Source organism: Solanum verrucosum, unplaced genomic scaffold (genome assembly GCF_900185275.1).
Source record: "Solanum verrucosum unplaced genomic scaffold, falcon-dt-bn FXZP01000194.1, whole genome shotgun sequence".
In the NCBI taxonomy this organism is placed as follows: Eukaryota; Viridiplantae; Streptophyta; class Magnoliopsida; order Solanales; family Solanaceae; genus Solanum; species Solanum verrucosum.
In genome coordinates this window covers 1,613,061-1,639,626 of record NW_026020416.1, presented here as the reverse complement: position 1 = coordinate 1,639,626, position 26,566 = coordinate 1,613,061, and the positions used below count along the sequence as shown (strand labels likewise).

Here is a 26,566-nt window from a genome sequence, read left to right as displayed (position 1 = left end):
CGTTGTTGATTTTTTTTCTCTTTGATGCGTGCATGTTCAATGAAACTTGTTTGATGTTCCTGAAAAGTTAAAAAGTAAAGAAAGGAAGAAAAACAATTAAAACATAGAAGATGTTTGAAACACAATCATAAAAAGGAATGAAATATTGAGAAATGAGCTAATCAAACCATGATTTTTTCTACTACTCCGTCGATAATGAACACATCAATATTAGTTGGTGAATGACTTTTACCATATTTTTAAAATGTTTTATGATTATCTACTCTATTTTAAATATTAGAGAAAACTCTTGATATTTTCTCATATAGGTTATCAACAATTATTTATTTCTCTTTTAATTTCTAATATTTATGTGCTATAGTTATGGGTATTAAAAACGACATAACTGCCACTAATATATTTAACATATTTGTTTCTTTATCTTATTCAATAATTTTTTTAATGAGAAAAATAAATAAATAGGAATACTGGCCATAGAGAGGTGCCACATATGATTGCTTACATTCAGCTTTATATATATATATATATATATATATATATATATATAGATGTTTATTTTATTTTTGTCAATTAGTTTAGGTAATTTTAGACATTTCAGAATTTATTGAAAAGGTAAGATAATTTTATAAAAAAAATATCTTTCGCACTACCAACAAATGAGGGCATAAAATCCAACTAATCAAATCAGTTAAAATCATTCTCGAGTTTGTTGCATTTAACAACGAAGATCTAAAAGGTAATTTTATAAGCTATTTAATAAACGTAAATTAACTAATATCATATATAGTTCATCTATATCTATCAATCTATCTATCTATTACTACCTTAAAAACATGAACTCCTAAACTTGAATGTTGAATTATTATAATACCCTCAACTAAAAATACTCAATTTCTTATATTTATTAATTTAATTATATTAAAAGTAGATACCTTTTCACATTAAAGGGTTGTGATTTTTTCAAAGAGTTGTGACTTATCCAAAGGGTTGTGACTTTTTTGACGAGTTGTGACATTTTCAATGAGTTGTGACTTTTTCGAAGGATTGTGACTTTTCCAAAGGGTTGTGACTTTTCCGATGAGTTGTGACTTTTCCAAAGGGTTATGACTTTTCCGATGAGCAATGACTTTTTCGAAAGGTTGTAACTTTTTTGATAAGCCACAATTAGCACCTACTGATAGTACTATTTGTTAGCTATAAATAGAGGAGTTTCCTCTCACTTTTATACTACGCCTTTTTTTTATGTTTTCTACTCTTCTTCTTCTTAAAAAAATCTCAAGGGTTATTTGCAATAGTTGATTAAGTTCAATATTCAACGAAATTCGAGGTACCACATAAGAAAGAGTTGGAGAAGAAATTGTAGCAAATCATTCATCAATTCACACTCGTATTTTTTCTTTTGATTTTCATGAGTTAACAATGACGAAAAGTTGTGGGAAAGACTATAATAATAAAAAAAATATGAAAAAAGTCACATGATTTGGGTAAGATATTTCTTATTTGTTTTTTCATTTTTTAGGAGTTTCTTTCTAATTTTGCTAAAACAACGGGCATCAACATTGTCCATTGAATTATTAGTTTTGATGTATAATCCACTATTTCAGAAAATAGTTTTTCACTTTTACTATAAATATGATAATATAATCATGCTAATAATTATTTTTTAATAGATATGTAAGAAAAAATGAACGGAGAAAGTAAAGTGTTGGTGGGAAGATATTTCAATCAAATTGAATACTATAGTGAGTATATCATGAACATATATTTTCGTCTTATTATTCATTAACTATGTATTGTTCCATTTATTTTTTATTTTTTATATTTACATTGAGTTTGAATATGAAATTATTTATGTATAAATTTCCTGTTATTTTGTGTTTATTTTAATTTGAGAAAATGTTATGTCACAAGATACACTCCTTGCTAGTTGTATAAAATAGATAAGAAAATAGTGATTGATCATAAAATAATCTTAAATCAAATTAAAGATTCTATAAATAATACTTTAACTTTTATTCATCAATTAATTTTTATTATTGAAAAAGTTTAATATTTTATATCACGATACAACTTCTAAGTTCTATAAGATATTATATACTTTCATTAGACAACAACTATATGATATGTATGCGGCAGAAAAAAGGAGAAGGCTACAATTCTACAAAGATAAGGTAGAAACTTAAAGAAATGATTTTTTTTTTTTACCACATGTGATGTTGTTCATTTATTGACATTAAATTATGCTACTGATATATATAAAACAAAGTATTGGTCACGCTAAATATTTTACATACACTCAAACCTCTATTTGACCATCATTCATTATAACAACAAAGTACCCTTTATTTTTGTAAAATTACCTCTCTATGATAGTCATGCTCAAATATTAATTGAGTACTAATATTTTGTAAAAGATAGATTACGTATAAAGACAAAATATTGAAATGTTTTTGGTAATCCTTATTAGTGTCATGCACATACTAAATTTCAAGTATGAATATTTAAGAGAAAAATTGTACTTAAATGGTGTCCATCATTTACGTTCATAACCTCAAGAGGAAAGGCTAGGTGACATTTTTTGTATGGATATGTTTTTTAAAATTTTGTCGCTTAGATTTGTTTACAAAATTGAGTGCAGTAGAATTAATACTATTAAAGAAATGTCACTTTCTCACCATATTTAAACTTTGAATGAATGTATTTAGAAATGTTTCAATGATATCTGATTATTTTGATCTCAAAATACAGCTAATTCTATGACAATATGTATTAATCATTTCAAAGAATTTGTCATAGGTTCTTTCAAATATAATTATTTACTAAAATATTCATTTCGTAATATTAATTCTATTTGACAACATCATATATTATTTATATGATACACACGTGCAACGCACTTGCCGTGAAACTAGTATATATATATAGAGAGAGAGAGAGAGACAGAGAGAGCTTGATTTTGTTTATTTACGCAATAATTATTTAAAATGCGTCCCATAAGAAATAGCTTCGATCTCACACAAATGATGGTTCACAACCTCTTATTTTATTTTATCAAAATTGTTTCACAGATACTATATTGTAAAGAAATATTAATGCTAATTTATAAAGGAATAGAAAAAGGCAAATACAATTTCATTAATGTTTTAGCTAAGAAAAACTCCCTCCGTCCCTTTTTAGTTGTCCACTTTAGAAATGGCACACAGATTAAGGCAACAATGATTAGCACAGTGAAATTACAATTTTACCTTTATGACAACTTTTCACTTCAAAATTACAACCACTTATTTGAATTAAAGTGAAATAAATTGGAGGGAAACAACATACACTTTTACAATTTTCAAGAAGTGTAAACAAGGGTATAATAGAAAAAAATTTGTTGTCCTTTCTTGATTTGTCAAAATGGACAACTAAATAGGGACAACTAAAAAAGGAAATATGGACAAGTAAATAGGGACGGAGGGAGTAAGTAATGACAATTTTTTGTGAGGAAGGGAAAAGAGGTTGGTATAGGGAAATGATAGAAATAAAAATACAAAAGAAAATGAGATGAATTAGGAGACTGAATTGTGTATGATAGAGATTGATAGGTCTAATTACCTTTTGCTAATATTAAATCACCTTTTAGCTTACACAGTACATCTTCTTCACTTTTCAGTTTAAAGTATAGATTTGACCATCTCTCTCTGTAAAGTATAAAGTTTGTCTTATCAATCATTCTTGACATCAAACTTTTTCCTTTTTTCTTTGTAATAATATATAACTAATAAAAAACAGACCCATTTAAGGGTAATTCGTGCAATCAACTCCATAGGATGCAATTAAAATGGGAACCAAAAAATTGGAAGAGTCCTGGACATTTGGGTTTGCAAATGATTCTTTTTCAACTTAAAATAAAAATTCAACAGCTATTAAAAATATATGAGAATGATAAGTACAGATATAGGGATAAGAACTTGTATCACAGCCTCACAGAAGAAGAAGAAGATAAAAAATTAAGGAAGAACTGTGAAATATTACAGAGTTGAGACCATTAAAGATTTAACTAATGCAACCTTGTCAACTCTTCCACTCTCTTCATTAGTTCCTCAACTGGAACTGACATTGCTTTAGAAATCTCTTCCATCCGATTCCTGCTAAGATCTAGGAATGATTCAATCAAATCTCCATCAAGAAAGTTTTTAGCATCTACAGTTTTCTTCTCGTTGTAAAACGACCTCCACTGCTCGTGGCTCAGACCTCCCACACCCTTTATCACTTTCCGTAAGTTTGTCTGCAGCTTTTCCAGAAATATATATTGATCATGAGGTAGTGATGCAATGACCCCTATAACACCATTCACTGTGCCAAATATGACGGTGGGTATCTGCCCAACGTCTGAATCTGGTAGTCTCATGACAAGCGAACCGTGTCTAAACCTATTAACAAATTCACCAAGATGGTATTCGCCAACCACTTCAAGACGGCTGCGCTCCTCATCTGTAGCACCTTCACTATTTTTCCTGACCGTGAAAAGGTTAAAGTTATTCTCAGCACCAAGATAAATGTCATCATCGAGAATCTCAACAGCTGACATCCAATTTGCATTATAGTCTCGGGCTCGCTCCTCTATAGCACCCTCTTCATGCTAAACAGAAGGATATTGTAAATGTCAGCAATGACTTTTTACTTGAGTAACATAAATTAGGCTAATCACAAGAAGCTAGGATAAGAGTAATGTTGTAGCTTTAAAATCTAAAGCATTAGAACACTAAATTTACTACTGAAAGGTACCTTGAAAATCAGCAGGGAAATGGATTTCATCAAATCACCAACAACAATGAAATCCCCACGCGTTTGAACATAAAGAGCTAATATATGACCATGGTGTCCACATTCTGTCTGCAATTCTCGGCTGCCACCATCCTCACGCGAAGCCCACTTGTACAATTGAATCTTCTGATTGATTGCAGCAAGCAGTTTCCCATTGAAGGCATTTAGAGAGTAGACAGCTCCTTTAGTTTCCTTCTCAGCAATTAGTTGGAGCTTTCCATCTTCAACTATAAAAACTAAAATTCGGCCCTGCAATTTTACTCATCATTAAAGTACCTTAAATAACCATAAAAATGAACATCAGTGAATTAAAAAGTTAACTTCATTAAATTGAAGGCCCGAGTTACAAGTTATCAGTTTTGATTTGAAACAAACTTAGATCAACCGAAACAGCCTCAAGGTGTAAAAATTGCTTCCATTTACAACTTGCTCCCTGTAAAGGATTAATTTGTTTAACTAGCTACTAATGATTTAAACTCCACTCTCTCCCAAGCAAATCATAAAGATTATCATCTGATACAGTTTTCATTGCAGCCCTCCCTCCATCCCATATTTGTTATCACATCTCAGTTAAGCAAGGAATACAAAAATCAAGTTTAACTAGCTACTAATGATTTAAACTCCACTCTCTCCCAAGCAAATCATAAAGATTATCATCTGATACAGTTTTCAATGCAGCCCTCCCTCCATCCCATATTTGTTATCACATCTCAGTTAAGCAAGGAATACAAAAATCAAGTTGAAACTGCAAAACAGTCTAAATAAAAGATCACCAAAGACGCAAGTTACCAGACCCCCATGTAGGCAACATCACAAATCAAGAGAGAGAGGGGACAAAGTGAGGACAATGATGGGAAGATGTTAAAGTTCCATCAGATGAACTCTGAGGAAAACAATATGGTCGACACCCAAAAACTACTGAAATCAATAGTTCATTACAAATCACAGGATCTAAGCAAACCTTATGATTAGAGAATCTTCTATCAATTAAACTTACCTTGGTAGGTTCATTTTCCTCTGGCATCACATATGCAGTTCCAATGCAATAATACACATTACTATCATCAGAAAAGGAGCAGCTTAGTATGGAACAGCCATATTCAAATTGGTCAAGGGGATACGTTGATATGAACTCAAATGTCTGATCATCCAATAGGCGGACAAAATGCATTTCAGGATCATCTGCATTTGACTGAGTATACTTCACACTGCATAGAGCAAAGGTTCGGGTCTGCTCTTGATGGCTGATGCGACGTGCATGCTCCCCAAGGGGTATTGAACGGATGTGAAGCTTTTGAATTTCATCAATAGTGCCAATTGTTAACTCACCTTCTTTAGCGATTGCAAGGCTGTTGACAAAAGAGAAATAACTACTTAGGCATAGAAAATATAGGACCCAAATAATTAAAAAAATCATGCAACTACAACCAACAAAAAAAGATACTTCCTACAGACTTGGAAGATATGGCAAAAATCAACTCTTAACATTAGCTTGTCAACAAAATATGGAAGGCATTTTAATTCTTTAACATGTCGATACCAGTAATAGGTGCCTGAGGGCTGAGCTAGCAGTTCATGCTCAAAATGTAATTGAACAACTAATTAAGAGACAGATATAAATTACCAATAGAGTGCCACATTCAACTATTAGTCAACAGGACACAATGTTACCAGTAAACCGAAGAAAAGGAAGGAGCAAATTACCTGTCTGGAAAAGCTGCAACATTGAATGGGCACATATGACTAACTTCTTTTAGATTTACATTGCTATAAAGCAGCTTCTTGTTACTGCTGTAAATAACTGTGGGCCTGTCGGAGGCAGCAAAGACGTGTGTAGTATCTTTAGATGAGAATGTACGAAGTGTTATGGGCTGTGTCCCAAGAGACACTTTTTTCCTATCTGTCAGCTCACCAGTACTCATGCTCAATACAAAATTCAAGAGATGGCCATCTCCCAAAGCACATAGTAGATAAGATATCTGAAAGGGAGAGAGTTTTAGAACCCCAAAAAAGGAAAGAAACAGAGGCAAAAGAACATATTAGATTAGAGGCGGGCAGCACAAAAATATTCATGGCTATTGTCTGAAATTCAAATTCTAATCAAGTATCAGTCATTCAAATCTGCTGTCATAAAAATTTCATGTCTATTGTCTGATATATTCAAAACCCTAATCAAGTAAATCTGCTGTCATATACTTACTCTTAACTCTTGTCATCTGACTACATTAGTCAGTTTGATGAAAGATGAACTGTACCCAAACTTAGGAAGTAACATAATCTAGGCTTCCAAGAAATTCTACTGTTCAGTTCGATGAACGTCCCTTGTTGATTACAACACCTTCGGGTCTTGATTTATTTTTATATTTTTGATAACCATATTACAATCATAAACGCTTCAGGTCTTGAAACTTTCAGGCAGTTATTTAAGCCTAAAAACTAAGTATAATATATCCAGCTAAGTATCTTTATGAAAGGAAAAACACAGTAACCTGAGCTCATCCTTCAGTCTCTTTTCTTTTTTTCTAGGGAGGGGGTGAGTGGGAGAGGAGATTATAATTTTGTTACCTCTCGGTTAGCTCCGTAGATAACACTTTCACCTCAATCAACCACATCCACTAGATTCCATATAAAACAAAATACATCAGGAAGTCATTTAGAAAGTATGTGATCGCATCAAAGGTGAGGGAAATTATTTTCTATTATCGCGTTTTTTTAAATTTATATTAGCATACGAACACAGAAATGTAAGTGGAAAAGTGTCCAGCTAAGAGGGAAAAAGGAAAAAAAAAGAATACATTAGGAATAGAGGGTGGTTAGCGTGTTGAAAAGATGCAATCCAGTGCAACTTTTTCCCTCTTTTTAAACTCTTCCTTTCCTTTCTTAGCTTACCTTCTTTTTCTAGAAAGTAAAAATCACAAAATTCACATAACAAAGGACAGATACAAATCTAAATGATTTCTTGCCCTTGACTGGAAGGTTGATTGAGAAAAAGTAGGTGCAACAATATTTGAGTTAATAGGGCTATTCTAGTAACGACGCCAGAAGCCATTTTGACAATTTTCGAAGAGACTAGGCAACAGTACCAAGATTCTACAGGAATTATGAATAATTAAACAAAAGTAGTTGGTCTAGCTCAAGGGGCTAGCTAAAATAGAAGAACTATCAAGTTATCCTTTTTAACACAAACCTAGTGTGATTCTAGAGCACAACTAACAAACGTGCCAACAATCACCATATCTGGTTATAAGTCTATAAATTTTGAAACTATCAGAACTTAGTAATTAGTTTCCGTTCTAAAGGTAGCCTACTAAGAAAGCCTATACGCCTAGCTTTACCAAAAAAAAAAAAACATAAAGAGCCCGCAATCAGAGACCACAGGGCAACCCACCTTCAACCCATTGTTTTCCGGGTTTCTGCACAGGACAGTCCCAGAAATGAAATGTAATACCTGCTTGTCATTCCCCAAAAGAAAACATACAGTTGAAGCACAGATACAAGGGCACTATAAAGATAAGAGAACATACCCCTTCGAAGGAACACATCAGAACAGAACGAGGAATAATCTCCCCTCCTAGCTGTTCCTTTGTAATGAGATTCAAGTCGGGAAGTGAATATATCCTGACACTTATGTCTGTCCACATTCCAACTGCTGCAATGTGACTGTAGTTTGGATTTTCACCAATTGGATTTATGTCCAGGCACGAGATGTCATAATCCAACTTGGCATATTTAACTTCATTCAACACCCCATCACCAATTTCTAGGTATACCAGATGGCCACCCCCAGTAGCCAATAGTACCTGTAATATAAAAAATAACAGCACATGAGCTAATCGGCAGAAGATGGAGTGACAAACCTTGCAAATAACAAAGGTAAACCATGACCTGGGAAAAAAAAAAAACTATAGTTTCCAACAAACATCCTAAGGTGTCCGTGGTTCAATTGGTTCTAAATTGAGTAATCTAAAAAAGTTACAATCATTTTATTATGTGATTTTACTATTTAAGTCTTTCAAATTCTCCATAACTTTTACCCTTCGGGGTGGTCCAGTGGTTTGGGCTTGGGACTTCCATATTGGAGGTCTCGAGTTCGAAACCCCTTGCCAGCGAAAGCAAGGGGTTTGCCTTTTGGGCCGAGCTCGTCGCACTGGGCTTGCCTAGTGCGGGTTACCTCTCCTATGTGGTTTGCGAGCTATTGCATAGGAGCGGGGTTTTACCCTGTGCCTATGCGCACCCAAAGGGCAGTGGTTGCGGATTTTTCCTTGTCATAAAAAAAAATCTCCATAACTTTTACATAGTAGTACTATTTACTCAAGGTTTCATAAACTATATTGCTGAGAGATCTAAAACAACCTATCTCGTGCACATTATGCTTTATATAGTTAAGCAAATTGCAACTCTTTCTTGTTCAAGAAACTGAAGTCATCTATGTCTTAACTTCTACTAATCAATGTTGTTAAAGATGCGCTTAAGCCTTGAAGCGAGGATCAAGACGTGTTGAACGCTTCACCTCGCTTAATTTGTGGTTCAATGTCGTCATCAAAGTTCTAAGACATACTTTTCCTTGCCAAGGTACTTTTCACTTTATCGTAAATGTTGTCCATTTTCTGTCATCCTTATATTTATTAGTCTTGGACTAATCATATATATTTGTATTTTTTTCTCCCTTTGAGCCCTTTTTTCAATTTAAGTATGTGCTTTATTTGAGCTTTAAGGCCCCAATAAATCTTAGAGCTTCTTTTTGCTTTTTGCTTTTGACAACACGTCTACTAATTACTTGCCACAACTGATTTGCAGATTCATACCAAGAAGAGGAATACATTAACCCTAAAGCGCCTCAATGACCTTGTGTTCATAAAATACAATAGAACATTAAGACGTCATTAAGACACTCACAATGTAATTGATCCAATTCTTTTGGACAATATAGATGATTCTTATGAATGGGTAACCGGAGTCCCTGAGAATCATCATGATGCCAGCAATTTTTGAGGGAGATTCTGATTTCACTTGGGGTGCTTCTGCAGATACAAGTGGAGTTGAGGAGAACTATTATGGTTTAAGGGGGGATACTTCAAGCTTACATAGGAGGGGGAAAAGTAGCTTCAAGTCTCTAGTTGATGAAGTGGAAGAAGATAATGATGGAGTTGAAGAAGATGATGAACAATATAATGATAGTGGAGGAACACAAGATTGTCAAAATCTTGTAGAGGAAAGAGAATTAGACATTGAACCATTAATAGCTTTGATTTTTGTTTGTCCTATTGTTTATGGAAGATTTTGTGATATCTACTTTTTAGTTTTAATTTGAACTTTTGCGGGTAGATATTGTCTCTATTTATTTTGGTCTCTTTTCTTTTAAATTGTGCTTCACTCTCAATGAAGTGAGCGATTTGCTCCACACTTTAAGCAAACCAGGGCCTTGTCACTTTTTCTCACTTCACGCTCCCAAAATTACTGGTAAACAGATTTACTTAGAAGATATTGTTTCAATCATAGATATCCTTATCCTAGGCTTTTGCTAGGACATTTGATCTGTTTTTACCCTTTTGTCCTATTGTAAATCTGGTTTATGTACAACCTATGTATTGCTTTGTTCACATATGCACAACTGTTGCTATCTCAGAAAAAAAGAAAACTTAGGGGTTGTTTGGTAGAGAGGATTATCAAAAATAATGCATGCATTTACTTTGTGTTTTAGTAAGACCTTGTTTGGTAACCTTTTTCATGTTATGTATAACTAATGTTTCGTTGTACTAATATCATGGATTGGTGGGTCGAGGTGTGTATTACTAATACCATGGATTTCTAGGTATTAGTAATGCAGGGGGTTTTAATGCATGCATTAGCATGGTTAAAGACCTCATTCCCCCTCAAATTTTTTTACATCTTTTCCACCATAATTGTGAAGGGTATCTTTGTAAATAAATATTTGTATGCAATGCATACTATTTTTAACACACCAAACCAACCAATGCATAAGAAATAATCTGTGTTATTAATGTAAGCATTACTAATACACTCTATTTAGCATTATTCTTATACACTCTACCAAACGACTCCTTAGTACCAACAAAGAAAATGAGACTTATGTGCCAAGGAATAAAATTTGGAAACTACACAACTTAAAAATTGCGTAGTTGTGCATTAGGATCTGTACCCTATCGCCACAAGTGTGTCACAACCAACAGCATCTGTCATTATCGTAGTCAGTTTTTATATCTCTTTTTGGAGGCAGAAAAACTTCACAACGATGATATATGAAGCTATTCAATATTTTTTCAAAAATTAATCATCAACAGTCTGTTGCACATCTCAAGCTATTATAAAGTCCTGAATGAATGCAAGAGGTAAACCTGAGTGGCATTAGCAGTTGCAACATTGACCGAGTAGCCGGCTGGGGCAAACCATTCGTTTTTCAGATCTCTAGAGGTAGAACTGACCAGTCTAACAGAATTTGAAGTAACCTGCATGGCATTATGTGTAACTGTCCTTAAATACATATATTATTATAAATAGATTTCACCCATACATATAAAAGGAGCTAGCTGCAGATGGTTAATGAAAACGTTATATCCTAAGCAATCAGTGTACCATCATTAGTTACTAGTCTACCAATGTAATGCAGAGAGAAAGGTAATGTAAGATTATGGTTTCTCAATTTTAACTGTATGAAGCTGAATAAGGACATAATAGCAGTAACAAAGCAGTAACAGTGATTGACAATCTCAAACATGACTCTACAAAACCAATATATTTGTTCCAGCAAAGATACTGTCTCTTCTCATCCAACCGAAGCACATAATAGCATAACAGGACGCCTTACAACTTAAGAAAGATGTAAAAGATGACACACATAAGAGCTTTGACAAAATTTAGCCACACAAGCTGGCAACTTTTTTTTTTTTTGAGAACGGTAACATTTTCTTCTATTTATCCACAGGTATACTACATCAAAGTAGCCCCCCTTCCAAAAGTATTGCAATCTAAACAGACTCCATCCGTGTTGTTTGTCACAAATAGTCTAAAACATCAAAAAGTTCTTCTGCATGTACTAAAACTTTCTGTTTACACCAAAAATAATAAAGAGCTATACAATTCATCTTGAAATTCTGCAAATTGTTCTTCTTGTCCTCAAAACATCTTTGATTCCTTTCTTTCCACACTGTCCACCATATACAAGCTGGGACAATCTTCCATCTCTCCTCCTTAGTTGTAGTATTGCCAACATTGATCCAACAATTTAGGAGTTGTACTATGTTTCTTGGTTTCACCCAAGTGATCTTCCTAAGGCTGCTGAATATTCTCCATAATTGATCTGTCCATTTGCAATGCAAAAAGAGATGGTTGACTGTCTCTGCTTGTTCCTCACATAAGTAGCATCTTGAGCACAGTTGGAACTTCCTCTTCTTTATATTTTCTTGTGTCAGCACTGCTTCCTTTGCTAGTAACCATGTGAAACAGTTTACTTTGTATGGGATTTTAGATCTCCATATCATCTGCCATGGCCAGAGCTCCATCCTATCATTTGAATTTGAGTGATTAAGATCTTTGTAGGCTGACTTGACACTGAATACCCCTTTGCTGCCAATCTTCCACACAACCTTGTCTTCTTCCCTAGTCAGATTACTAAATTGTGCCACTGTATCATGGAAGGCCACTATGTTTCCCATCTCCCAATCATTTAGATTCCTCCTAAGATGTAAGTTTCACCCTTGTCCTGTCCACATTTCAGCCACAGTTGCATTTTGTTGAAGGCTTAGTGTATATAAGCCTGGGAATAATTGGGAATAATTGTTTCAGGGTTCTTTGGGCTATCCATTTGTCCTCCTAAAATGACACCTTCATTCCATTATCCACCTGGAATCTGATTCTGGAAAGAAACAGAGGCCAAAGTTCTTACAGTTCTCCAGATACCACATCCATGTGGTGTAGTTACCATCTTTGTCATCCACCTATTCTCCATTTCATATTTTGCCCTGATCACCTCTCTCCATAGCATATTCTCTCCTGTCATAAACTTCCAAAGTCATTTTAACATTAGGCTTTTGTTTTGTTTTTTCATGTTCCTGATCCCCAGTCCCCCCTCTTTCTTATTTTTTATGACCTCTTCCCACTTGACTAGATGGAACTTCTTTTTATCTTCATTTCCCTGCCAAAAGAAGTGTCTTTCTCAAAGCATCTATCCTCTGTATGACCTTGTCTGGTGCTGGGAACACATACATCATATAAGCAAGTATTGCATCTAGCACACTATTAACCATTGTTAATCTACCTCCCCTAGACAGATATTAGCTCTTCCAGCTGGTTAGCTTCTTTTCACATTTTTCTATCACTCCATTTCAGATCCCTATTGATTTGCTCTTTCCCCCCAATGGCATACCTAGGTATACGGTTGGTAGCTCCCCTACTCTACCACCTAAAACCCCTGCCAGGCTATCCACCTGAGCCACTTCATATATGGGATAAATGAAACTCCTCCCCCAATTGATGTGTAATCAAGAGGCTGCTTCAAAGATGATGAATATACTCTTAGGATCAACATTTGCTCTGTCACTGCTTCACAAAAAATAAGAGTAATGCAAATGGGTGATCTCCAAGCCATTTTGTGCACTGTTGTCCACCCTAAAGCCTCTTACCCAACCCTTCACCTTTGCTGTGTGGATTAGGTTAGTCAAACCTTCCATGGCTAAGATGCTAAACAAGGGTGACAGGGGTCACCTTGTCTCAATCCCCTTTGGGATGAAAAGAAGCCACTAGGAGTTCTATTAACTAAAATAGAAAACTTGACTGTGCTTATGCAAAATTTCACCCATCTGATCCATTTAGCTCCAAAACCCATCCTTTGCATCATAAGTAGTAAGAAATTCCAGTTTAAATGGTCATAGGCCTTCTGTATATCAAGCTTGCATAGAATTCTAGGACTCAATACATTCACTTGCTATCAACACTGCATCCATTATTTGTCTACCTTTTATGAATGCCATTTGTTGGCTGTCTACAAGCCTGTGTAGCACCTTCTTTAACCTTTCTGCCAACAGTTTAGCAATGATCTTGTATACTCCACCTATTAGACTAATAGGTCTAAAATCTGTCAGTTCCTCAGCTCCCACTTTCTTAGGAATTAAAGCCACAAAAGTGGCATTATTTAACCGAAAAGAGAAGGATATTGAAGGAAGATGCTTCTGTCCTAATGTTTTCTCATTTCTAACTTCTGTGATTTTGATCTAATATCATAGTGGAACTGGAAGGACTTGACAAATCTTCAAAACTATTTTACAGGATGCACATAACAAACCAGAAAGAGAAGATATTGAAGGAAGATGCTTCCATCCTAATTTTTTCTCATTTCTAACTTCTGTGATTTTGAGATAGTATCATAGTGGAAGGACTTAACAAATCTTCAAAACTATTTTACAGATGCACATAACAAACTCCAAAGAGTACCAAGCACTAGTGGAGACCATCGAAATCTAGAGAAGGAAAGAATTAGTTTCACAATGTGATCAATGCAGACCTTTTGTTTAACCTATTATCTGTATGGAGAAGAAATCATCTTCCTGCAGATGGCTACTTAAAAGTTAGAGATTTTGTAATCCACTTATGAGCATTTCATACTTGAAAAGTAACACCAAACAATCCTAAAAGAAAATGTTAGAACATACCAGTTTCATGTAGACCCTAAAGAAAATAATTCCCCAAACAGATCTATATTATCATCACAATTTCGATCTAATCATAAATATGTCTCATATTCATTACCTGGATGTAGATAAGAATCTTATATGTAGGATCGTTATGAAAACAATAAAGACCTCCTAAAAATGCAACCATTGGTAGGGTAAGTCATTTTGCCTGCTGTCAGTGTGAAAGAGACAATTCCATACAGACCCTAAAGTATATAATCCCCCAAATAGATCAATATCGAATCACACTTTTGATCTAATCATAAATGTGTTTCATATTCATTACCTGGAGGTAGATAAGAATCCTATCTGTAGGATTGTTATGAAACCCATAGACCTAGACCTAAAAAGTGCAACCAGTGGTGGGATTAAGGATAAGTCATGCTGCCCACTGTCAGTGTGAAAGACCCTATCTTCTTTATTTTTTTTTTTTTGATGACCCCTATCTTCTTTTTTATTTAATTCTGTTCCTTCCAATTTTGTCATACCAAGTCCATTTAGCTCTTAAAACAGCTTGCCAATCCTTCTCATTTGGCAGAATGTTTCATCAGTAGTAGCAAATAGCTAATTATTCCATATTGTCCTCATCCACCCAGTGAGAGAAAGTCAGGGAAATTTATAGAATCAAAAAATCTAGTTCTATTTATGCATTACATTTTTATTCTCTTACAATTACATTGTTCAGAATGGCATACACTAAACACTTGCAAACTTACATCTAGCTGATAAGTCGACAAATTAAAAAAATTTCTTACACTCGGAAAAATGTCTACTCAATGCAGGGCATACCTGAACAAGCTGGTTGTATACAGCATCATGACAAAACAAGGTCTGGACTTGAGAATTGAAGCCTTCTATCTCAGTTTCTTCCAGCTCATCCTCAAGGTTCATAGCCAAAACGCGTGTCTCACTAATGAAGCTAACAACCAAGAATGTGTCATATGGATCATCAGTAGCAGATCTAAGAGACCACATTCCTTTGATCCCTTGTAGTTCCACAGACGCCTACGAAAGAGCATTACATATAGATAAAGTTATTCTAGCAATATGAATACATAGTATGAATTCCCTCAAAAATAAATTAGATGACAAACCTGTTCATTTATGCCAATTCCATTTCGAACAATACGAAGCGATCCATCCTTATAGGCTCCAGAGCAAGTTACAACCTGACCTTGACCTTGCCTCTCCAGATCAACAACACAGAAGTCCACAATAGGTCCCAAATTGACATATCTCTCTAGAACTTCCACATAAGAACCTTTGGTGTCAGGCTGGAGATTGAGCTTTACAAGCTAAACGTGAATTCAAAAATATTAGTGGAACTGTGAAGTATGAAGCACCAGCAGAAATAGGCAACTGAAATTTAAAACTTCAAAGTTCCAATGAATCAAAGGCTACTGTATGGAAAATACAACAAGGAAGCTCTAAAAAACAACTTATTGCACCAAGATGCATTCAACAGTACCTGTGAATCTCCATAGCTTGAGCCAATGAAGACAAAAGCATTGTCTAGGTATGATATGGTCGATGCAATAGAAGTTTCTCCCAGCAGCTCAATTTTGAGTCCGGTAACTCTGGAAAAACAGATTAATAATCCACATTAAACATTTTAATTCCAGCAACCAGGCAAAGGTACAAGAGAGGATTTCATTCCCAGCAACTCAGCTAAAGTAGAAATGACAGTCTAGAAAATGCTGACGCACTTCTCCTTCTCATGAGTGATAACAAGTAGGTGAAGAAGCCCATTATGATCCCCAAGCAAATATCGAGAACCATCAGCATCAACCCGCCCATATGCTCTTGTGATAGACTTGAAAGAACAAATAAAGCATTTGTAAGACAAAATCTCATTCATGTATTTAATTAACAGCATCTTTGACAACATCTAGTTTAAAGTTTTTAAAAGGCTTATTCAGGTCAAAGAAGCTGGTGGGGTGGTTGTACAAGAAGACTGAAAAATTATTAAGTTGTACATGTGCTTACAGGTCTAATTGGGATAGCCTTAAAAGCTGAAGCGCTGCAATAAACGATGGTTTCTTCTCCAATAATCAATACACCACACAGTGGCGGAGGTACTGGTATTAGCAAAGAAGCTCCATTATCAAGATTATTCTGAGCCCATGGCCCTTCAATAAAATCTTTATCTTTCAAGGACACCTCATATGTTTTGACATGTCGGGCATCCTTGTTATCCTGCCAATCAAACATAAAAGGTCCAGAACTAGCATCAGAATGAAGTAATTTAAACAGAAAGAAGACAACGCCATGGCAATTGTGTAAATGAAGCCCTTTGGTGGGTTCAGAACCCCCCACCCCTCCCCATCCATATTTTTGAAAGGAAGTGCACAACTTCATTCTATAACTTAGTGCTAACAACAAATCCAAGACTCTAAGGCGCCAATAACATTCCCCATGCTGAAAGAACAATTTTCCACCATAATTAGAAAGAATGGAGAAGGTAAATTACGCATATGTCAACATTATTTTGAGGATCACAGACCTGATATAGAACAACAATTGTAGGCTTCGGGCAACCATACAAGAATTTAATATCTAAAACTTGAAGCTCCTCGAGCCTGAAAAAAAAAATAACGAACTATCGGTCAAAGAAGATGGCTCCCATAAATAACAAAGTGAGATTCCCTGCTGAAACAGATTCAGACCTAATCAGCAATCTTCCTACATAAAGTGTAGGATACACTTCTTAGGAACATAATTCAGATAAATCAATCACAAGCAAGAGACGTGTAGGTAAACTGAAACACAAAATGAGGTCACATTGTTTGGTATTTATAGGCCTGCCCAAGACCAAACCACACGAAATGATAGTACAGAAAGAATATTACTTTCTTACTTAGGAGAACTAAGGAAAGAGAAAACAAAGTGCAGCAATAAATATCCAGAAAATGAAAAACAGAAGTCCAGAAATCCTTTGAAGTTTTCATCTACATCATCAAGTTAATGGTTATAGAACAAAAACAAATGAATTTGGAATAACAGCATATACAAGAAGGAAGATCGCTATAAATTGATCTGGTAAAGGGCAATAAACAATTGGTCTCTACAAGTCTACTTGCTGAGGTCATGACCTGGAATTTCTTTTGATACCTATAATTTTCAGACAAACTCACGCTCACCTTAACTACTCCCCTATACCTTGTACTTTTCACCAAGGAAGCTACCAGGCTACGACACGATGACTTTGCCGAACAGAAGCTGAGGAAAAATAGAAGAAATTATATTTCTATACGACGGTGGTGTATGGGAAAATATGTGTGCACCTCGACTAATCCACCTTATACCAGCTAGTCTGCTGCCTCCCACCAGCCCAGGTACTGAGTAACTCTGACCACCATAGCTTAGGAAGATGGGAAGAAATCACCCGGTGTTTTTTCTCCTCCACTAGGATTTGAATAGATTCATTAACCACTAGGCCACACCCTTGGGTGCAAAATCGCCTATTTTTTCTCTCCTGGAACTTAAACCCTTGTCTCCTATGATTTACACTAATTGGCCGATTGGAGTGCAGCCCCTACTTGGATAATTGTCACATACTTAGCATTGATCTCATGTTTCAAAACTAATTTCACTATCTTCACAATCTTTGAAGGAAATTGCAGATAAGCTATCTACACAATCTTGAAAAGATCTAAGGATACCTGATGTTAAAAGCTTCCTTCAGTTGGCCTTTGTTATCAAATGGAATAACCTATTGAAATGAAGTCCATGAGAATCTTTTGCAAACATAAAGAAACCACCACAAAAGATAATTCAGTTAACAGATGAAACAACGACCAAGTAGCCAATTTTTTGAGTCTTGTAAGATGGTACCTTAAATAGTCCATCATAAAGATGCAGCCCGATCAATCTGCAGTCTGGATCAATTATACCAATCTACCAAAAGAGAGAAAAAGGGCAAGCAGCAAATGTAAAACATGATATTGAATACAATACAGAAAATCTCATTGACCAAATGGGAAATAAACAAAAAAAACATAATATCATTTTATTCCTCTAAATTACAATAATATTTAAGGGCATCTCAAGAAAATAATACCTGACCATTATCTGTGGGACGGCCTATTCGGTCTGACACATCTCCCATTGCTCTACATATGAGAACACCAAAAGAGGGGAAGTTTAGAGTTTGAGAAACAAAATATATACACCGACTACAAAAGATATGGAGGTCAGCAAATGATAGGCATACATTCTGCTAGGAGTAATGAAAATAAAAATAAAAAAACCTTCAGCAACTAGCAAAAACATTAAGGCTAGACCACTTCTGGCTTTGATTTGCAAGAAGATATATTGTGAATAAACAATGACATTTTCATGGACAACTTTTGAGGAAGTTTTTGCAGAGAGAAAACAAACTATCAAGGCTTCTATGAAATAGCTATAAAGATGAAGCACTGCACCAAGATTCATGCATTACAGTACAACTAAGCTCAATCCCAAGCAAGTTGGAACTATTCTTTTTCTTTTTTCTTTGATAAGTAGGAGGATATAGTTCTATATACATATGTTTTAAATCTGAAACTGAAAATCTATTCAATGGATTGTCAGATTTATTTTTATGAAAAGAAACTTCTACATAAAAATTAGGCATTGTAGTTTTGCAGACTTACCTTGTGATAACTTCAGATGCCTCAGTGTCCCATTGAAGGACACAGAATTTATATCGCTCTGTTGCGATGAAGAGAAGATCTTGGGTTTCACCCTGCCAGGATACCCAGGGAACATGAAAAACTGACATGGACAAAAGAAATTTTTTCTTGTGTCCAGTATATTTTGCAGGATAAAAATGAACTACAGAATGCAAAGATGTCAACTTACGTGAGGACGGAAAAGCTCAAGTGTCGCGATTCTCCCATATATCGGCACATCTAACATCGGCTGCAGACAAATGCACTAAACTGCACTCATATTTTGTAATATTCTAAAAACCGAAAAACACATACTATCTTAATCAAGATCAGGACAGTGAAGAATGAGACTCACTAATTCTTACATTTAACAGGAAAAAAAAATGAAACAGACAACAAAAATACGGGTGATATTTTTTTTGAAGTAGTAAAATACGGGTGATTTAAAAGCGCACGAAAAGAGAAAAAAGCAGAACAAAGAACTTATAACATAAAAGGCTGAGGACTTTAGGCTATTGGAAATAAGGAACATTAGTAAACAAACAAATTACCTAAATACCAAATTGAACTATGACAGAGTTAAAACTAATATAAAATCTAGAACATGGTACCATATAGTTGCACTAATTGATATGATTCTTTGAGTTAACAAGGAATCAACCGACCAACATCAAAATCTTGATGCGGAAACAGTGATAGCATGACCTGATTTCAGTAGATGAACACGTTTCAAGCCGTAGAACTCAAAATCAAGCGATTCAATGAAAGATGAGATTCTGCATTAAATGGTTAAATGTTCCACAAATGGAATAGGATCAGCAACACCCATGATTGTCGACATTCACCAGGCTCAAAGTTATAGAGCTTCTTCAGGACAAAAGTAATTTTAGCATATGATTAAACTACATCCCACTTCTTAGTTGTAACTCTGTAACTTTCCCCAAGAAATCCTCCTAAAGTAACTACCAAACGTTAAGCCATGATCTGAAGTTATTGCCCTTGGAACTTTATGAAGCTTAACCATCTCCATGTTCAGCTGTTAATTGAGTATACATGCAAATTTGGGTAAGTACATGAAATTTCTTTGACAACTCAAATCCACGTACCCCAAATTATCAAAGAATATCTTTAACAAAATATATCAAGATCAATGTTCATACAGATAACAGATTTAACTCTATTATAGACATATGTTGTTGAGAAGTCTTTTGTCCACACATTCTTGCCAAGATCCATCATATAGAGGCACTACATGGTTTGTAACTAAATAGAGGCTCAAACTCTCCCTAGTTGGCTCCTTTTACAGAAAACTCTTCACCCTATCCTTGCAACACTTCATTGACATTTGAAAATTACATAGCTTGCTACCTTCGAGAGAAATGGAGTCAAGAATCAATCAATATTATGTAGATCCCCATGCATGAGAGGATGCTCATTTGGACCCTATGAGAAAATTCAGGCATCAAATTTTGTTGGTAACCTCTCGACTTTTGGATCTAATGCATGCTCTTCTTTTTGCACTTCCATAGACATGCCAATGTTCAACGGTTCTCTGTTGCCAGGACCAATGATTTGTGATTGGTCATTAAGAAATCATGCACAAATAGGGTTAGCTAGCAAGTTCTCTGTTCTTGCCTACCGTAACACTGGAAAATTCCTCTATACATCATCTAGAACTCCTCTAGCCTCTTCCATCTCCTTAACCCAATGTCCTTTCCTTGATTCCATGAGTAGATACCAAATCTATGTGATTATTTCAGTTAACAAAATCCAACCAGGATCAAGATCTTGAATTGGAAACAATGGTTAGACGTCTGATACCAACTTTGTATAATTCTTTCAATTAACAAAAACCAATTGACCAGGATCAAGATCTTGAATTGGTAACAACCATTGGAAGGTTTGATTTAAGGAAATGGATATATCTCGAGCTGTAGGACTTGAAATCATTTGAAGTGTCTAGGGTTAAAGCTACGCATTTTAAAAGTCCTCCGAAGTCTTCCTTGTTTTCCTTAAACTTTAGGAGAAGTTTTTTTTTTTTTTATGAAGTAAGATGTATTAGAAAGGCATCAAGAAGATGCAAATTACATACACAAAAATATGGTTAACTCCTGAGAACAAAAACACCTATTTAATCATGGAGTTAACCACAAGCAAAAGGATGGTCGCTAAGCCATATTAAGGGAGCTAATGAAATCTAAGAGGGGTAATATATCATTTACAGGGGATAAGTTGCTCCAATGGAAGAGACTAATAAGGCAAAAGGATTTCAAACTGCTAATTGGAGAAGTCTAACTATGTCAAACAAAGTGAATATCACATTCTTCACTATAGTTCTTTCGGTTTCTTAGTAGGAATGGGTGCCATAAATTTGTTCGTGACAAATTTTGAATATAGAGGATAAATTTCGCAATCACAAACAAATATGAGAATATCATTATACTGATAAATGTTCTGGATTTACTCACTTTATCCAAAAAGATCTAATATTTTCTACCATAATTGAGTTGCAAGAAGTGATCAACATTTCCTTCCAATCATCTGTACAATATAACCAATTGTTTAACCGTAAGAATGAGTCTCTTTGCTGCTAGCCAAGTGAAACACAAAACATACCTTCCTCGGAGCTTAAACGTATCCTCTTCTCTTGGTAATTTGTGCCTTTGTGGTAGAAGGGCTCCATCACTTAAAGTAAACTTCCCCTCTCCTTCTAATTCTAAGAACCTTTGTGCAATGATATGATGTGAATCTATTGTCTGCAACTCATTATTGGATCCACTAAGCCATTTTAATAAGTGTGTTGTTGAAGACCTGCCAGCAACTCATTGTTGGATCCCCTAAGCCATTTTAATAAGTGTGTTTTGTTGGAGACCCTGGATTCCTTCATAGTGAGGCCTTCATACTTTATTGTGAAAATTAGCTAGGTGAATCTATTGTCTCACCCTTTGTATCGCACAAAGTTTCATTGACAAACCAATTTTTGGAGCCAGTAACAGGTGCATCCATTGACACATAATATGTCATAATACTAAACATGCTCTTGATCAATGATCAATACCTCCTCGCTTCCTTTGGACAAATATCTTTATTGTAATCATGACCTTTCCTCTACTTCTTCAATCGCATATTGAGCAATCTTTAACTAACACTCCTAGAAGCAACCTAGGTAAGTCATAAGAGATGTCCCCACCTTCTTAATGACCCTTGTGATAGAAGGTGCCACCAAAACTTACAAGTCAAGTTCTAGACCAACTATGTTATAACAACGAAGTATCGACCCATCAAAATATCTCACATTCAAAAGATGGAAGTGGTGGAGATGAGGATGTTGCGATGGATGTGTGAGCATACAAGGAGAAATGTGACTAGAAACTAGGATATCTAAGACAAGGTGGGAATGGCTTCTTTTTTTTTGAGATAAAGGTAACTGAAGGTGGGAATGGCTTCTGTGGAGGACAAGATGTGGAAAGTAAGGTTGAGATGGTTCAGGCATGTGATGAGAAGATGCATGGATGCCTCAGTACAGAGGTGTGACAGGTTAGTTATAGATGATTTCAAGAAGGGTAAAGGTAGATCAAAAAAGTATTGAGAGAGGTGATTCAATAGGACGTGACATGATTTCAACTTATCAAAGACATGACCTTAAATAGATTGTGAAGGACACAAATCAAGGTAGAAAGTTTGTAGGTAAGAGTGCATTGTCTTGTTGTTCGTCCAAACTAGTAGTCATAATATTACTCTTGTAGTTTCTTGTCTTTGATTTTGGTTGCTATTTGTTCTTTCTTGTACTTTGACTATTGTATTCTTTTGTTGTAGTATTGTTCGGTTACAATAACATACCCAATGAAATCCTACTAAGTAGGGTTTGAGGAAAGTAGAGTGTAAACAAACTTTACCACTACCACATGGAGGTAGAGAGGTTGTTTCAAAAGACCCCCGGTTCAAGTGCATCAAACCCAAGTATTGTTATGTTACTACCTATTATTTTTTGTACTTCCATTACTTCTTTTTCTAGACTGCTTTGGACTACTTTTTCTTGAGCCAAAGGTATTGAAAAACCACCTCATCATCTCTGAGGGTGATGGTGACGATGTCCTATAATGTATGAAAAATAAACCCTTATCATGCAATTTCTAGAATTATTCTCAACTAAAAAGGCACATGTACTGACCATGTAGATTATGACTAGAATAGATATCAAATGTAGAGAGAGATCCAATACTGCAACTTTACTCTTACAGGTTTAAGCATTCAATTAGGCTAATCACGATTTGCATTTAAATGATTCAAAAGAATCCAAAGGTGTGATCTAGTGGTCAATGATGTTATTTGAAAACCATGAAATCTTAGGTTCAAATTCCAGCAGAGGCAAAAACACTAGACGATTTTTTTCCATCAGTCCAAATGGTGGATAGAGTTCTCCGGTACTTGTGTTGCCAAGAGATAACAAGTATTTTGTGGCAGTCGAGGTGCGCGCAAGCTGGCCTGGACACCACAGTTACCACATAAGGGTTAAATGATCCAACTGATTTTCTATCAACTATTGGTATCATCTTTTAACAAGAATTGTTGATCTCATTCATTTTTCTTTCTTTTTCCGAACCAAAAGAGAACAGAATTAACCTTCCATTACAAGCCTGCTAAACTACTATTAAAAACAAATGTCAGAATTGAACAAATTATGCCCAAAATATGAGTAATTGCTTCAAAAACTTAAAGATGCATGTCAGGCATACAAAGAAGGAAAACTTGTTCACCTGTAAACCTTGGGGAGTGAGTAAATGAATCTCGATTCGAGTACATTTCCTAATAAAAATCAAATTGAGAAAAAAGTTGTCATTAATAACCAATTTTCACACGAAAAAATCAATAATTAAATAATAAAAAAAAAATGCTCTGCAGGAGTAATTATCAATGCCAACTATAACTATGGATTGTAAATAATAAATAACAAATTTACTGCTCCTATGCTAGCAATGGACTGAACCAGTTATGGAAAAATCAGGAAAACCCCAAATAGTAACAACAAAGCCAAAATCCAGAAACAAGTAGAGCAAGAAAGAAACAATCTGAGTGCAAATTAAAGTTCATGAAAAAGAGAGGGAAGAAAAGAAGGGCATACGCAATGATAAGATTGAGCTCTTGAGGACCAGTGAAATTGCCAACACAGGAATGTGTAACATTTGTTGGCTTGTGAGCCGTAACCACGTAGTTCCATACACTCATCTTGTATCTTCTCTCTTCCCGCTATACCTACGAACCCTAAAACTTGTTTCAGTTGAATCACTTGAAAATAGAAAAAACAAATGGGAGAAAGCGAGACACAGCATATATATATATATCGGCAATAAAGAGAAACATCTAGCATCTTGACAGAGTTCAAATAAAATGCCAAACGGCGTCGTTTTTTGTTAAATTAGGTTACGCACGGCAGGGACCATAAAACATGAGCATCTCTTGGACCAAATTTTATTTTGATTATTAATTAAAAAAATTATCGTATGTTTAAATTTATGCTTGACTAACAACAAAAAGCTTCATTTTAAATGAAGATTAATTTGGAGTGATTGCAGTATTTTAATTTATTTTAATTTGTCTTATTTGTTATGTAATAATTTTTTTTTTATCTTTTACCCTACCTTTTTATAATGGAAAACTTTCAAAAATAGCAAACGTTAGGCCTTAAATAGGATTCTATAACTATAGTTGGCTTAATTATGAATAGTAGCAAAATTTTAGGGGAGGAGAGAGGTGAGCGACATCTGGGAGAGAGAGGAGAGAGTGTATTTTTTCGCGGGTTTTGGAGAAAAAAATATACTCCCTCTGTCCCAATTTATATGACTCACTTTCCTTTTTAGTCAGTCCCAAAAAGAATGACACATTTCTATATTTAGTAACAATTTAACTATAAAATGTCTATTTTACCCTTAATGAAATGATTTACAGCCACACAAATTTCTATCATTCATTTTGGACCACAAGTTTTAAAAGTCTTCCTTTCTTTCTTAAACTCCGTGCCGAGTCAAACTACATCATATAAAATGGGACAGAGGGAGTAATACAAATTGACTTGTATCAAAATAAATACTTATTAAGAGGAGAGAGGTAAGCGAGATCGAGAGAGAGATGAGAGAGGTTGTCACGCCCCAAGGCTACCCCAGGACACAGACATGGGACCTAGGATCACGAATGACCCAAGCTAACCCTGCTGACATATCATAAGTATACTTAAAGATTTACTGAAAAATAGACATACTGAGCGGCAACTTAATCATGACATAAAGGGAAAAATGATGGGGGATACCCATTCTAAATCTCAATATATAAAAACTGAGTTTAATGACAACTGAAAGATCAAACTCAAACTAAAACTGAATCTACTATGTCTGAATAAAGCCTCTACTAACTAGAGTTGCTGGGACATGCCCCAGCTAACTCTAGCAAAACTGAAATTGAAAGATAACATGGCAATCGTCCTCGAAGAATGAGGACTTACCACTAATGCTGCTAAACTGGAGATCGGGAACCGATCTATGCGACCTCTGAATGCTGAGGACCTGAACCTACATCACGAGAAGATATAGCTCAGAGTATGCGTCAGTACTTGGAAGGTACTGAGCATGCATGATAGGATAAAACTGAATAACATGTACATAACTAAACAAAGCAATAAGAGCAATGACATAATCTTAACATGATGTAAATACTGAAATATACTGAATACTGAACTAACTGAATGCAATGACCAAGTACATGACAAGTTGAGACTGAATATTGAACTGTTACTGATAACCTGGTCAATGCACAAAATGTGACTATGGGAGCAATTGTTAACCGACATAAAACTACGAGAGCTATCTGTAGAGTCTGATGTATCGCCCCATCGAGATGACCCAATATATCTTGCTAGGGATATAAAGGCATGACTGGCGTGATCACTAAATATGTTGCCCATAGAGGGGACTTATCCTACGGGGGCACATAGTTCTGCCACTATGAGGGTGACTGACTCGTAGTCCACTTGATATTAAGCCTACTCCCAACTGATTATGTAAGTAACACCTTATAATGAACTCTGTAATACTGAATAGCTCAAAATACTGACATGCTAACTGAAAATATATACTGATAATGAAACATTCTTAACTGAGGCATGTATATTTGAAAAAACTGACCTAGCAAGTGTAATTCATGAACTAAATGCATCTACACAACTAGGGTTCTGAGTTTCATGCAAGAACTAAGAAACAATTCCTCAAAAACATGATAATCTGATTTGGATTAGTCTAACAGCTAAATCACAACAATATTCTGAAGTTCTAGAAACCCTAGATCTAAACATGATAAAAGGGAATCAAGAATCTGACTGAAGTCTAGGGACCTAATGGGTAAAAGGAACCCACTAGTGAAATCCCATAT

General features: G+C 35.1%; 1 protein-coding gene across 2 annotated transcripts; it reads right to left on the bottom strand.

The window, feature by feature from the left end:
* Nucleotides 1-3,850: 3,850 nt before the first annotated feature.
* Nucleotides 3,851-24,484, bottom strand: LOC125840871 (DNA damage-binding protein 1). Of its 2 annotated transcripts, none has more exons than XM_049519839.1 (19): nucleotides 24,270-24,484; nucleotides 23,905-23,953; nucleotides 19,338-19,412; nucleotides 19,130-19,221; nucleotides 18,556-18,607; nucleotides 18,330-18,392; nucleotides 18,158-18,207; nucleotides 16,999-17,074; nucleotides 16,482-16,691; nucleotides 16,202-16,308; nucleotides 15,964-16,072; nucleotides 15,590-15,790; nucleotides 15,285-15,500; nucleotides 11,166-11,276; nucleotides 8,334-8,609; nucleotides 6,514-6,788; nucleotides 5,807-6,158; nucleotides 4,771-5,058; nucleotides 3,851-4,624 (listed from the first exon to the last, which is right to left on the bottom strand). In XM_049519839.1, the coding sequence occupies exons 1-19, from the start codon at nucleotides 24,371-24,373 to the stop codon at nucleotides 4,043-4,045; spliced, it is 3,288 nt and encodes a 1,095-aa protein (XP_049375796.1). In that variant the 5' UTR covers nucleotides 24,374-24,484; the 3' UTR covers nucleotides 3,851-4,042. The 2 variants fall into 2 exon arrangements, with proteins under 2 accessions (XP_049375796.1, XP_049375797.1); XM_049519840.1 differs by having other exon boundaries at nucleotides 19,338-19,397.
* Nucleotides 24,485-26,566: the final 2,082 nt, after the last annotated feature.